The sequence below is a fragment of the Sinocyclocheilus anshuiensis genome, unplaced genomic scaffold, assembly GCF_001515605.1.
Source record: "Sinocyclocheilus anshuiensis isolate Anshui unplaced genomic scaffold, SAMN03320099.WGS_v1.1 scaffold513, whole genome shotgun sequence".
In the NCBI taxonomy this organism is placed as follows: Eukaryota; Metazoa; Chordata; class Actinopteri; order Cypriniformes; family Cyprinidae; genus Sinocyclocheilus; species Sinocyclocheilus anshuiensis.
This window is the reverse complement of record NW_015537972.1, coordinates 1,208,501-1,224,005: the sequence shown is the minus strand read 5'-3', so window position 1 is coordinate 1,224,005 and position 15,505 is coordinate 1,208,501. Positions and strand designations below refer to the sequence as shown.

The 15,505-nt window shown below is 36.8% G+C and overlaps 1 protein-coding gene and 1 pseudogene across 4 annotated transcripts in view; both read left to right on the top strand.

Moving 5' to 3' along the window:
- The window catches only part of LOC107670499 (fibronectin type-III domain-containing protein 3a), a 93,934-nt gene extending 88,851 nt beyond the window's left edge, over positions 1-5,083 (top strand). For all 4 annotated transcript variants that reach the window (XM_016463139.1, XM_016463155.1, XM_016463129.1 and 1 more), the window contains 3 exons: positions 366-532; positions 1,001-1,122; positions 4,290-5,083. In XM_016463139.1, the coding sequence (XP_016318625.1) occupies positions 366-532; positions 1,001-1,122; positions 4,290-4,604 (604 nt within the window). In that variant the 3' untranslated portion in view covers positions 4,605-5,083. The remainder of the gene's footprint in view (positions 1-365; positions 533-1,000; positions 1,123-4,289) is intronic.
- Positions 5,084-8,523: 3,440 nt separating this feature from the next.
- LOC107670613 (growth hormone secretagogue receptor type 1-like) lies at positions 8,524-9,311 on the top strand (annotated as a pseudogene).
- The last annotated feature ends 6,194 nt before the right edge of the window (positions 9,312-15,505 follow it).

The window sequence follows — 15,505 nt, the reverse complement described above, 5'->3', positions numbered from 1 at the left end:
AAACAGAAATGTTATTATTTTAAATAGTAATAAAACTACTTATTTTTCGATCAAATAAATGCAGCCTTGGTGAGCAAAAGATACTTTTTTCAAAAACATTTAATAAATCTTAGCAACCGCAAACTTTTGAAAGGTAGTATAGTACAAACATGCAATGGGCAAGGGATGTATTCAGTTTTATAAATGATTCAAATTAGTTATTTTTTACATTTATTTATTTGTTATTATTAATTCGTTCAAAACTCAGATTTTGTGTGGGTCTGCCTTCAAGTCTGTTTTAGTTTTATAATATTGTGTATTTTCTGACTTTATAGAGGTTAACTCTATAACATTTTCTCTGTCTCTGTTTTTGTCTCTTCCTAAAGGTTTATATCCTTGTATAAAGGACCCTGTCACACTCACAAAGTGCAGAGGCTAAATGAGTCTACCTCGTACACGTTCCGCATCCAGGCCTTTAACGAGGCGGGCGAGGGGCCCTTCTCCACTGTTTACACCTTCACCACCCCCCGCTCCCCACCTGCACCCCTGAAAGGTACAGCATCACAACTGCTGCAGCCATACACTTGCCCCATAGACTTCCTCTGATTCATTTAATTGACTGATTACAAAACTTAATTTTCACTCTTTAGTGTCACAATGATCCTTCAGAAATCATTTTAATATGCTGATTTGCTTCTGAAGAAACATTTCTTCTTATTAGTTTAAACATAGATGTGTTCAATAAAGGTTCACTTGTATTTTACACAGAATATTATGCCTGTCTTCTCATAAGGGAGCTAATTTATGTGGATAAATAACAATAATTGCACTGCTTTGTTTATTGGCATGTTACAGCAAGTGTTACATTTAATAATCAGTCTCACACTCAAATTAATTATTTTAAATTGATGCACTTTGACAACAACACATAATTAATGTTCTGCGGTTTGACCTGATGTTTTTTTGCCTGCAAGTTTGGTTTGTTCTCATCATCTCTACATCTGTCTGTGTCTGACTTCAGCTCCTAGTGTGGAGCGTGTGGATGAGTCATGTGAGGTGAGCTGGGAGACACTGCCACCTATGAAGGGAGATCCAGCCATCTACTGTTTGCAAAGCATGCAGGGAAATTCTGAGTTCAAACAGGTATCTACACCGCACTATATCAACTGCATTTACGTGTTTCAGTAGAAATCAGCTCATCAAACACTTAAAAACCATCCATTTTAACCTCAATGAAGCATCTCAATTAAAATATTTCTATTCACTGTGAGGCAAAAGTGTCTCAAATGTAGGTTCGCACTTGTAAGCACATTACACAGAGGTCACGGCGCTCAGCAGACAGCAGGTGTTGGGTTCAGCAGTTTGGATGAATATTATTATAGCATAATGACGATATAGTGGTCCATTACTTGAATGGCTTAGTGACAGATGTTGCACTTAATGTTATAGCTAAATCAAATCTATTTACTCACATTTGTGATGTGATTGTGCATGCTCTTTATTCTGACATCATGTTGTGAAATCGTACAAATAAGACCATTTATAGGGGCATTCACTATAAATGTCAATTATTTTTAACCTTAGGCATACACGACTTTCTGGCGAAAATGAATCTAGCAGCTTGTGTGAAATGCGCTAGGCTGTACACTTTAGCCCGATTCACAATGGTCAGCTTATAATAATGTTTTCTAATTTGAGTGTTACGGGTAGGTTTTCACGGGAAATTTGAGCATGGCACTGCGTCATTGTCACGTCTGTAAACATAAAGAAGTTGTCCCGGCTACTAGACTATCGCATGTGAGGATCCTGCAGGCGGCGGATCGTTTATAGCCTTTTCTCACAGCAGCCAGAATAATTAAATGTGACTGTATCTATTTGATAAATGAAGTTAACCAACTAACATTATACATACTCTTTTGGTTTCTGTACCCAATATTTAAAAAAATGTACAAATGCAATAAAAAATATCGGTATCGATACTTGGTACCGGCAAGTACCAAAAATAAAAGTATCGGTATCGGGCGAGTACTGGAAAAAGTGGTATCGGTGCATCCCTAGTTGTGACTATGGCTTTCATAACCTTTGTTTGGCAAGGACTCCATAAATGTTAAGAAGCAACAAAGTACAAAACAAAATAAGTAGTGATGGTGGTTAAAATGAAAAACTCAAACTCATTATATATTCATACCTTTATGTTGTTCCAAACCCAATCCCGTCTTCTGAGCTCATATGATAGCTTAGCATGTGAAGCAGATCGTAAAATAACTCGAATAACTCAAATCTCAAGTGCACTGAATTTAAAACATTTAAACATGTTATGATTGATTGTGAAGTGCATTAGGACCTTTTGCGTTGCAAACATTTATGTCAAACTTCCCACAAACTTAGGTAACACTGTATTTTGCTGTGACATGTTACTGTCCTTGTTAAATAGCCAGAAACTGTCGGCGCCGATAGCCTTATCAGTTATTTCCCCAACATATATAACGCAAGGTCCTTTGCTAATCCCCTCTCACTCCACCCAGTGCTTTTCTGTCTGCCCTCTACTGTCCTATCCAATAAAGGCATAAAAGCCCATAAACATAACTTTTAAAAAACTAGCCGGAAACTCACAGCACCTTGAAAAAAGTCCAAAAGGAGGTGTGTAGACTGAAAAATCCAAATGGCCAAAAATTCAAAAAGAAGCCTACACAAGCAAATAAAGAATAAAAAAAACATTGATTATAAGATGAAAACCACTACTATAATGAAACGTTTCGGTCACATGTGACCACATGTAACCCAAACTTGTGGCACCATATTTAAAGCTGCAGTCCGTAACTTTTTTTGGTTAAAAATGATCTGAAATCAATATTTGTATCCACACCGGTGCGGTGACTGACTGCCACACATACTCTTCAGAACATTAGATTCATCCGTGCTGGAGCCGTGTCGACTCACAACCCACGCAAGCTAGATAATTCTGCTCACTGCTGCAATTCCAGGTTTTCATACAGAGATGGCGACAAAGAGGCAACACTTACGGACTGCAGCTTTAAATGCATAATTTACAAAAACAGATGAGATTTGATGACTTAATTTTTCTCACAAAGTATAAAAGCTCCTTGAACATTCTGCAGAAAAAAACTCACACATATGGATTTGAAAAGACATGAAGAGTAAACTTTTAGTGTGAACTGTCATACTAATTAAAACGTACTAATTAACTAACTAATTAATGTAACTAATTTACACCTTTAAACGTGGGTCCTAAGGGGCCCCCTGGAGAGCCGGGTAAAAACATCACCCAGTTGTCTGTAGTTGCGGAGTTGAATTCCTAATAGTGATTGCCACTAAAAATATTATCGCTGAACTGTATGTCAGGTGGGACCTGGCAGGACGTTTGATTTAACTTAAAATCACTCTACCGTGAACACCTGAGTGGGCTGCCTCTGAGTGACTATGAGGGAATTGGAAGGGTAAAGCAGTCTCACTGGGTCTGACTCATCACCCCCTGCTGAGAGACACTGTAGGAGACTGCAGGCATGATGGGAGGCTTGTGTGTTTGTGTTGATGCAGCCCACACACACGTGCGCGACTTCATATTCTCATGTTCTTCGGGCATATTATTTCTCTGCCTACACATCTGCATCCTTAAAATATACTTCATCAGCTCTTTACTTTTTGTTATGAAAAAGAATGAAATTAATGTAATGCTGAATATTGTTCTGTATAAATTAAACTGATTACTGATCTATTCAAAAATGAGGTCATTTTAGGTCTTCTATTATAATTCACTACACTATTAAATTGATCCAGTGACAGTATGACAGTGAAATAAAGACATTTATGCTGTTAAAAACAATTTTAAATAAATGCTGTTCTTTTTTTAAATTTTTTTCTATTCATCAGACAATCTTTTAAAAAGGTTTCATGGTTTCCACAAAAATATTAAATGGCACAACTGTTTTCAACATTGATAATAATAAGAAATGTTTCTTAAGCACCAAATCAGCATATTATAAATATTTCTGAAGGATCATGTGACAATGAAGACTGGAGTGTAATGTCTGCTGAAAATTTCGCTTTGGATCACAAGACAGTATATTAAAATAGAAAACACTTCTTTTAAATTACAAAATTACTGTTTTCACTGTATTTATGATCAAATAAATGCAACCTTGGTGAACATAGTTCTTTCAAAAACGGAAAAAAAAAAAAACATTTCCAAACAAGAGTGTAAATGTAAATAATACTTTATGCAGTATTTAAGAATATATTTGTGTTTAGTTTTTAATTAAGTATTTAATGCTCGTCTTTAATTCTTTCAGATCTACAAGGGCTCAGCCACTTCCTACCAGCTCCCTAACCTGAGCTCGTCCACGGAGTACCGATTTCGCGTCTGCGCCATCCGGCAGTGCCAGGACGCCCCCGAAATCATCGGGCCCTACAGCTCCACCGTCATCCTGCTCCCACCTCGCATCGACAGCCCCGGGGTCTCCGGCACCACGGGATCCAAAGCAGCCGAGGCCCAGAAGCCAAAACACAGCATGACGGACGAACAGTTTTCCTTCCTCATCATCGCCCTCTTGGCCGTGACATCCATCCTCATCGCGGTCGCCATCCAGTACTTTGTGATCGAATGAGCCTCGGCCCTGCGTTACATCATCAAAACGAGTTTGTATGTTGATGTTTGTTTTTCTTTCTTTCTTTTTCGTTCCGGCACCAGCGTTGAGGAGCCGCATGAAAGGAAGAATTGAGAAAAGGAAGTTGTAGAATCACTTCACCCAATCTATTGATATATCTTTCCGCTGTCCCTTCTGAGCATGCTGTCGAAAGAACGCCGTTCCCTCCGTGGGACTCGGAGGGCGATTTAATGAAGGATCAGTAGTGAAGCTTACCGCCCATCGCATTCTCATCGTACCACATTTATTTGTGTAGCTGTAGTCTTTGTTATTTATACGTATAATTTCAATTGTAAACTGTTGAGTGTCAGTTTTGTTCAAAGCTAGCTCGGTGGTCACGCCGCTCACCGTTTTGCTATCTTGGGCCTGGGACTCAAGGGCCAGTGACTACGCCGTCGGCGAGGGGGTACAGGCGAGCAGAAGTCTACAAGTCTACGATTTAAAAAAGGGGAGGCGAGACCAATACCGCTCAAATTAGCAAATGTTGATTTAGCACTTTGCTCAGAACTTTTTTGATGTTCAGAATGTGTAAAGGATGCAAAAATAACTAGAGAAATGTTAGTATATTTTTGTACAGTATGATACGAGGACCTGAGATTCTGGCTTAATAACTGGGGAGTAAGATTATGACTATGAATACCAAACTAACTCAGCTTAATAGTTATTTTTACTATCATGTACGTATACTGTAGCTTGTTTTTACAATCAAGCAGCTGCTTTGCTCCAAAATATTGTTGTTCAGCACAAACAATGTATGCTTCTCGGAAACCTTTCCTTCAGTCGTTACCTTTGCACCTTAGTGAGAAGAGAAAAAAATACTTATTGAATGCGTCTTGATCTTGTGATGCGTTTTTTTGAAACATGTTCTCCAGTTGTGCAAGATGTGTTTTGGCTGTTTTTAAAAATGTAGTACCACAAAATTTTTTCTTGAAATGGTTTTTCAGCCAGTAATCAAGATTTCGAAAGTCATTTAGGATTTTCTTAATTTCTCTATTGTTAATTTTTTGCTTTTGGTTTTGTTTAGTTTTAGAAACCAGATTATTGCATTGTGTTATCCTTTACTTTTAGCAATATTACTTTTTGATGTAATCTCAAGAGTATTGAATATAGGACTAAATATTAATTTTCAGGTATCTTTTTTCTTAAATCACACATTTGAACTTTATTTTTATATGGAAATAAAACCTTTAAGTTTATTCTGTCCAGCAGAGAAATTAAGAAAAGCGCAAGAAATGAAATGCAAACAGCTGTAATGAATTGTGTTAATCCTACATGTACTTCCTGTGAATCGAAAATGTTTGCCTTTTTCTCTGTGTGTTAAAGTCTTGTGACTGTCAGCGCTGTGTCACAGCAGTATGATGGTCCGGTCGTAGGGTTTTGTGTCGTGCTTTGGTTATGGGCATATGAGTGCTGTCAACAACTGTTAATAATTGAAGGTACCTTGAAAGAAGTCCTGGATGAAAATGAATTACATGATTTGGTCTTATAGATATTCTGCAAACGTCTTCTGTTTGTCATTGAAGGAAAAAAAAAAACCTCAAACTCCTATTTTTGATAGTGATAAAATGTAATTGCGAAGTGTGCCATTTTAACATCTCCCCATCATGGTAGGCGTTTGGTTCTTGGGAGACAGAAAAACTACAAAAAATCAATAAAATATGCACAAAAAATTAGACCATTTTTATGTAATTTTAATGTTTGCAGTTACCTCATACACCGTACATTCCAAAACAAAAATTTGTTGTAGTATACATACTACCAGACATATCACTTTAAAATGTTCGTTATCAGAGAGGAAATGTATAATCATATATATGTATCTAAAGTGTGTCTGTATAGTCATGATATCTACAGATGGATCCATGCACAATAAAAGATTTATAATTCTTAATTGTCTTCTTTTACTGCATGTTGCCATATATGTCGATTCATATCACTATGATAATGTGTTTGTATCTATAAAAAACACTCCGTATATGAATATTTTTTTTCAGTCAGGATTTATTGCTTTATTAGATTTTATTGTATTTAGTCAACATTACGTTAAAGTTTTTTTTTCCCCTTTTGAGCACATTCAAATCAAATTTTCTGATTTCATGCATCACATTTTAATAAAACAATCTAATTTCACAATCTAATTGCATCTACATAATCTAAGTATGAACACTTCTACCTATTAAACACCATTATAGTAATGATGTTTACTATATTAATAATGAGTAATTTATAATTATATATAATATTTTACATCTTCCTTTTTCAGTGAAACTAGTAAAAAAATTTTCAGATTCCAGTTCAGATTTTGTGTTTTGTCAGAGATCCAGACTTCCTGATCAGACTGTGTACAAACCAAGTTCATTCCTCCTGCATATGGTTACATTTTGTCCACAAAGAAAGAGCCACCAGGTTCATTGGGTTGGAGTGCTCGCTCCAGACAGATTGTCTATTAAATTAGATTATTCTTCAGCACCTGGATCAAGTGTTAAAGCATATTACAAAGATATTAAGATGATCTAAATTTATTTTTCTGTAATGTTTCAAAACAGATTTGAATTTTGGCACACCAGGAGCTTCATTGTGCATCAACATACTATGAATAAAGATTGTGTTAGACATTGCCAATGTTAATACTAATTAACTGTTTGTAAGGAAAAAGAAAAATACTCTTAGGTCATACCTTTTATTCAGTATATCTTTTGAACTGGAAAAAAAAAACAATATATTTGTTAAAATTGTATTTCTATAAAAAGGTACATTAGACTTTTTGAGATACGCTTGGGTCACAGCTCTGTTTCTTCATTAATTTGACAGGCTTTCGTTTTTGATGTTCATTCAACATATATATAAAGCTAAAGCTAGAAACTAGCTGAAATTAAGGTTTAAGTTTTTTAATATTTTACATTATTTCAAGAAAAAAGAAAAATACTCTTAGGTCATACCTTTTATTCAGTATATCTTTTGAACTGAAAAAAAAAAACAATGTATTTGTTAAAATTGTATTTCTATAAAAAGGTACATTACACTTTTTGAGATACGCTTGGGTCACAGCTCTGTTTCTTCATTAATTTGACAGGCTTTTGTTTTTGATGTTCATTCAACATATATATAAAGCTAAAGCTAGAAACTAGCTGAAATTAAGGTTTAAGTTTTTTAATATTTTACTTTATTTCAAGCAACAGTTTCTTGATTTTTTTTCTTCATTATAATGATATTTGATTTAAAGATTGCAAGTTCAATATTTGTCCAAATTATTTAATTGGATAAAACTTGATAAATACTGATATGCAAATAATGTTATTCATATTAGTAGAGAGTCTGCAGTTATACTAGACTACTTTAACACTGTTGCCGCGGGTTGTTTTTTTAATGTCCGCGGGTTGAAGCGACTCCAATATCATTATATTTATCCCCTGGAATGCGAATTTTAGCGAATTTCTAACTGGAGACCCCCTTCTTGTGAAAACCTGGCAACCCTGACTTATACATGAATCAAGAGCTGTTCATTTAAACACACACTTTGAAAGCCAAAGCCCCACCTCTCACCTCTATCCCTATCTGTCTACTGTCTCCACCTCTTGTGATCTCACTATTTAATTAAGAACTGGACTAAGTGATATTCTGCACGCACACAGGAGAGGAGAGGTGATGCTCTCATCTCCTGTAGCAGCACACCAGATACTACACCCACAGGTCTCGTCTTTTTCATCTCCTGTTAAAACACACCGCCTCTTCATGGTTACACCTTCCCTGATGCTGAAACAGACTTTCAGCGAAGAAGTCTCATCAGAGTTCTTCATGCTCAACCTCTTTTAAAAGTCTTTTGTACATTTACCACAATCTCTTAGATATTATTAAGGGGCATCTGCAGATTTGCATCAATATGGAAGAGTTCATGGAGGACCACCATTGCGGAGACTCTCTCTTCCCAACCTCCACCCTCATTCCTGTCACCACAATTTGCATCCTGCTCTTCGTCGTCGGCATAACCGGCAACACCATGACCATCCTCATTATCCAGTGCTTCAAGGACATGAAGACCACCACCAACCTGTATCTCTCCAGCATGGACATCTCAGACCTGGTCATCTTCCTTAGCCTCCCTTTCGACCTCTACCGCCTCTGGAAGTACGTACCCTGGGTCTTCGGGGAGCTGGTGTGCCGTCTATCACACTACATCAATGAAAGATGCACCAATGCCACCATCCTCCACATCACAGTGCTCAGCATGGAGCGTTACCTGGCCATCTGCTTCCCTTTCAAAGCCAAGGCTGCCATCACCAAGCGAAGGGTCAAGTATGTCATTCTGACTCTGTGGGGTATTGCCCTACTGTCCGCTGCGACAGTGCTCTTCCTGATGGGTGTGGAGTACGAGAACGAGACGATGCCTGACTCGGACACTCGGCAGTGCAAGCACACATGCTATGCCATCGAATCAGGGCTGCTGCACACCACCATTTGGGTGTCAACCGCCTACTTCTTCTGCCCCATGTTTGGTTGCTCTTTCTGTATGGATCCATCGGTCGAAAGTTGTGGAAGAGTCATCATGAGCTTCATGGGCCCAATGTGGCAGCCAGACAGAAGGTCAACAGGCAGACCGTCAAGATTCTGGGTGAGTGGGTCTTGGGAAGTGTTGAGGCTGGAATACACTACACGACTTTAAACATCTGAACAGGTTTTGAAACACTACACATTAATTTGCAGACTTTGAAAGATTATTGCAATTAATGGCAAAATGAATGTTTGGAAATGTAAACTGATATTTCCAACTGACACACTACAGCAAAAGATAGAAATAACTGACTTAAAACCATTTTTAGCTGGTGAAAATACTAGTGTTCTAATAATTATGGCCATCACTGTATATCTGCCATCTATGCATCAGGGTGACAGAAGATGTCCATATGCGTATTCTATCCTGGGTGCCGTTAATATTCTTCCTGGAGACCTATCCTGCACAGACAGATACTAACACACACACATAGAAAATACACAACTTCATCAAGGCTTGGTTCTTCAAACACAAGCTCTTACCAGGAACTTTCCCCAAACATCCAGATATGAAGTACTTTTTTTGTCAGCTAGAGGTTTCAGTATTCTTGATTATTTTCTAATGTTTAAAGATGAAAAATAAAGTAAATGCTTTAATTGTAAATTGGTCATGTACAGTAGATGAGAGGCCCTAATGTCCTTTGTGACCTAAGCTCACAGAAGCTTCCAGATTCCACCCCTTCAGTCTTCTAAAATAGGCTCAAAATATCAGACATGTTTGAAATCCTGACTGTATGAAATCAGAGTTTGAAGCTAAAAAAAAATAAATAATAATAATCATACATTACATGATTTTCTGTGAAAACTCCAACTGCCCAAAATCTGCAGACTGTCTCTGGCTTTAGGCAACTAGCGTTGAATCAAAATGCAAATCATCATAAAAAATCTAAGCAAAAGTCATGTAGTGTATTCCAACCTTAAGGTAACAGCCATGGATATTTACGTTTGCCACAGCTCATTCTTACAGTTTAGGGACCTGTACAATCCCCTAACCCCAAGTATCAAATCTTGTAGTGTAAATGGTCACACAAGGTTTGTGCTGTAGACATGAAATAGTCTCAAATCTCTAATTATGGGGTGTGTTGAAGAAAGGTGTGCAATTACTTCAGATAATGCTAACAATTTTCGCCTGGCGGACCATAAAACAGGTTAAAAAACGGCCATATAACTTAAACTGATGGAGAGACCTGAGCCATATTTAGAGATCAGAATGTCATCAGACGTAGAGTTAGACTCTTGACTTTTGTCATTAAATGACCATCCCAACACCCCTAGCAACTGTGTAGTACTCAGGACACCTTAGCAGCATTGTAGTTGAGACCAGGCCAAGACCTGAGTTTGTTGAGTCTGAGTTAAGACCGGGACCTGAAGAGGGTCTATATCATTTTGAAAGTATAACTATTCTTTCCTTTGGCATGAATGAAGGCTAGTTTTTCGTCATAGTTACTTAAACCTCTGCAGACCAGTGCACACCAGTGTGTTCAGTCTAGAGACGGAATAGCACAGAGCAGATCATATTGCGTCCATCGGCACAGACAGATATGTAAATATGGTCTTGGATTCGAGACAGACGTGATACAGAGTCCAACACTTCATCCTAGCCTCATGGTGGCCAGCAAGAGTAGGCCTATAGTTGTAACACTTTAAATGTTTGTAAATCTGTGAATATTTGCACTGTTCATCTCAAACATTGATATTTTCCAATGTCCGTATGTTACAAATTAAAGTTGTTTTGAAATCTACAACTTAGTCCTAACTTGACCAAAATAATTTTAAGTACAAAGAGTGTCATTATTACGATTTACCCCACTATCAATGTGAGCTGTAGCACTAACACTTATTCTACTAATAACTATTGAATAAATGCATAAAATAAAATAGATTAAATAAATCTTGATTTCATTTCCACAAAAAAAGTTTTTATCTCTTTAAATTCTTTATACTTGTAGACTAGACATGTGCCAATATACAATAATACGACATCACACTAATGAGCATGCATTATATTCTTATCATGGGCATTTCAAAATATTGTGAATAATTATTTATTATTCAGATTTTTAGAATTTTAAGAATATCCCATCATCTGGTTAAAATGCACAACACTGCTGTAATGCTAACATTAGTTCATTAAATAGTTAGCATTAACTGACAATTAAAACACATAATCAAAATCAAAAGTTGTACCTGTATGGACCTGATGGACCTCAGCTAGTTCAGTTGAATTTTTTTTTAAATGTATTTTTATAATGTTTATATAACCCAGTTCCTGAGTTTAGCCCACAGAGGGCTCCTATCCCCGAGTTTAGCCCACAGAGGGTCCCAGTCCCCGAGTTAGTCCCCGAGTTTGGCCCAGAGAGGGTTCCAGTCCCCGAGTTTAGCCCAAGGAGGGCTCCAGTCCCCATGTCCAGCCCAAGGAGGGCTCCAGCAGTCCCCACGTCAAGCCCAGGGAGGGCCACAGTTCCCGAGTTAGGCCTACGGAGGGTTGTAAACATGTGTCACGCCGCCCGCGTGTTCCCCCTAAACACAACAACGATGGCGGCTGTGAGAGAAGAACAGTTTCGTAAAAACACCTGGCAGTAGCATTGATCTATTCAATGGCAAAGAGAAAGAACAAGAACAAGCGACGTAGATAGTATGTGCGTCCACTTAACGAAAACAGAAAGAATGATGGTGAGTTTGCCCTTTTTATTCAGGAAATGTGGAGCACAGATGAGGAAGTGCATTTTTCATACTTCAGGATGTGCGCCACGTGGTTTGACGATCTCTTGAAAAGGGTATCGCCATATGTGAAACATGCAAAAACGCACAGGACACAGATTTCCACTACGGAGAGACTGGCCTTGACACTCCGAGTACTAGCTTGTGGGGCCACGCAACAAAGTGTGGCTGAAACATACAAGATTGGACCATGCACAGCCGCAAGATAGTCACGGAGATGTGTTCTCCTGTCTGGCTTCCATGGAATGAGAAACGAACCGGGGGAAAAAAAATTGCACGTCAAAGAAGGCGGAGTTCCAGAACACACCCACCGACTGCGTAATTGCCACGGACCAATGGTAGCTCAAAGGTGTTTAGGAGGCAAAACTAACTCCCTCAAAAAGTGCGAACTTCGTTTTGGCCTGATTTTGTTCGAAATGACGTCATTACAGTTCGTTCTTCGATTTCGTTTGAAGTATATCGGGGCCTTTATTGTTTCATTGGTTCCAGGTGCGTCTCGTCATCCCATCCCATCCAAACGCCTCTTCCTGTTGCCCCACAGGCACCACCACGGGCCAAACCGGAGGCATATCTCGACCGTGATGACTTCACTGTGTGCACAGAGACATTCAATGGAGTGAAGGAGACCGTGATGAGGGCTTACGGTAACATCAACCCGGCCGAAGAGGAGCGTAGGCACCTGGGAGAAGTGAAGAACGTGTGGGCTTATTGGATAAGAGCTGGAATAATTGGTGTGACGGAAATGAAAAATGAGTTTGGAACTGACTCACATTATGAGTGGAAAAAGCAGTGACTGTGCCTGGGGAAATGACTCATAAATGAAGGGTTTCACACAAATGCATAATATCACAGTTATTATTACACAATTATTACACACTGTAATGATCGATCACTGTATAGTGATAGCAATCATGTTGCCTAGATCAATAATGTAAAATAGGTTTTGTATAGAGCTACTTGATTAATGGAAATATTGTGACTTGAATGATTAGATTTTGACATTTTGTTGTTGCCAAACCAATTGTGGTGAAAGCAACTGTAAACCATTGCAGACACATATAAATGCGGTGTGGAAATCAGTTTGATGTTTCTCTCTTTAAATGCGTGCTGCACCTGAGCTCAAAAAGGAGATGTGGCAGCCTTTGTGTGCTTCTTTTCTAATTTAACATCTCTATTGTATTACACCGAATCGTAAGCCATTTTATGTTTTTATGTCTTACAGAAAGCATAATCGAAATCTTTAAATTCTAATTAAAACTGTTTACCATTCAGTGCATGACAAAATGGTGATTCTTTACATCATTCCCACCAAGTGATGGTATTATCTTGTTGCAGTGATGTGTTATTTCTGTTTTAATGCATTTGTGTCCGTAAATTATTCTATTTTGCTCTGTTGGATGTAATTTCCTTTGCACATATTCATATCAATTATAGTATTCATATGTGAATTGTATTGGAATCATTAAAACTGTACAATATTAGTATAATAGTATTGTAATCATTATAATATTGTGTATATTATATATATATTATAATGTAATCATTATAATATAGTGTACTGTAATCATGAAATAACATAATATTATTATTTTATAGATTGAAAGTAATTTATTTTCTGTGGCTTTTGAAACAACATTTAAACTAAGATACTAATGTTTGTTCAGCAGTAATCAAAATACAAAAAAGTTAACATAAAAAATAACATTTTAATAGATATTAATAAAAAATAGTAATAACATGTGAATATATAATATCTTTTTAAGATCTAAATTACACAAAGTGTTTGTTTATTTTACAATTTTCATATGAAGTGTGGCTCAAAAAGTTGGAGCCACACACCCTTTGTTATATTAAGCCCCACAAAACATCGCATTTCATTTTAATTCAGAAATTTAAAATAAGTATTGAAAAGATGGATTGAAGTTGCTTTTGTATAAACTGCATTAGTAACTTTGACATAACCTCCACTGTTTTTAAGAAATTAACTCTACAATAGCAGTGCATTTCCAGTAGGGGGAACCACTCTCATATGCTTGACATACATATATACAGTATACAGTATATATAACTTTTGGGAGGTGAGAGCAATATTTTGTATTCATAAAATAAATATCTAATTGAATACATCTAAATGAATAAAACATTTAATCAAATATATTTAAAATAAAATAAATGTAACAATTTTTATTAAATATATTTGATTAAATGTTTTATTCATTTAGATGTATTCAATTAGATATTTATTTTATAAATAAAATAAATTTTTATGTTTTACGATTCAAATGCGAGTTTTGAGCAGTGTAGAGTAGCGCTTGTTGTTTGTCATTTCTCCGATCACAAATGCAGACATGGTTTTATGTTTACGCGGCGCGATGCAATGGAAAGCGTAAAAAGACAGTATAAGTAATTATAATCCGTAATTATGTCCCCACTGGATGCAACAAATGCCTCGTTTATAATGGGTTTTAATGTTTTTGTTTCGTCGCTCCGGCCGGACACGGCATCACAATATGGTAAGGGGCGTAACATTTCCGTCACACGCTTGAGGTATTCGGCCAATCACAACGCACTGGATAGCTGGCCAATCAGAGCACAGCTCGCTTTTCAGACCGATGAGCTTTGTAAAAAAAATTCAGAAAGGGGCATAGAGGAGAAACAATAATGTACAGTATGTGGAAAATAATGTGTTTTTTTAACCTTAAACCGCATAAACACATTTCATTACACCAAATATACAAAATAATGTTCTTTTTAGCAACATCATATGACCCCTTTAAACGAAAATTACATAGAGAAGCATACAAATGCAGTGATTTGTTTATTAAAATAAAACCAGTAAATAAAACCAGTAAATCCAGGTAACAAAAAGGAGCTTTCAAACAAGAGATAAACAGGACTAAATAAATCACACATAACATCCAATAAAGGACAACACCAGACAAAGACGACCAGTGAGTTTGAAATTGCATACCTACTGCACTACATTTTAATTTTAATTTTAATTTTAATAATTTGAACTTTCAGAAGTACTACATCCGCCATGTTGTTATTATCATGATGTGACTTACCAGCATCAGTTTTGCATTGCTTCACTCCCATAAATTCTCTCCCTTGGCCTCATGGGATAGTAAAGTGCATCAACTGTGGAATCCAGGCAGAAGTAGTACGTAATCCAGTTACTTTTCGCCTACAGTTTTTCAAATATTATGAATTCGAACATATCTTTCGACATACTGTTGTTCTGATACTATATAGTAGGGAAGTATTCGTTTTCAGACACAGTGCATAAGAAACGTATAAATATACAAAATAATAGGTATAATAAAGGACAGGTGAAAAAAACAAAACAAAACAAAACAAAACAAGGGAACATAACAATTAAATGAGTATAAAACCATTTCTGTCACATGTCTAGCTAGAAGTAACATAATTTCCTTGGAGGGAGAGTGACTGTAGTTGTATCAGTTATAAAATTGTCCTCATAATAAGGCTTATCTAATAGCATAAAACATAACATGTCCATACTGTAGTGTCTGTTTGTACTGGACATAGATTTTATATAGAGTATTTGTTAAAATTCTTCCTAAATGTCA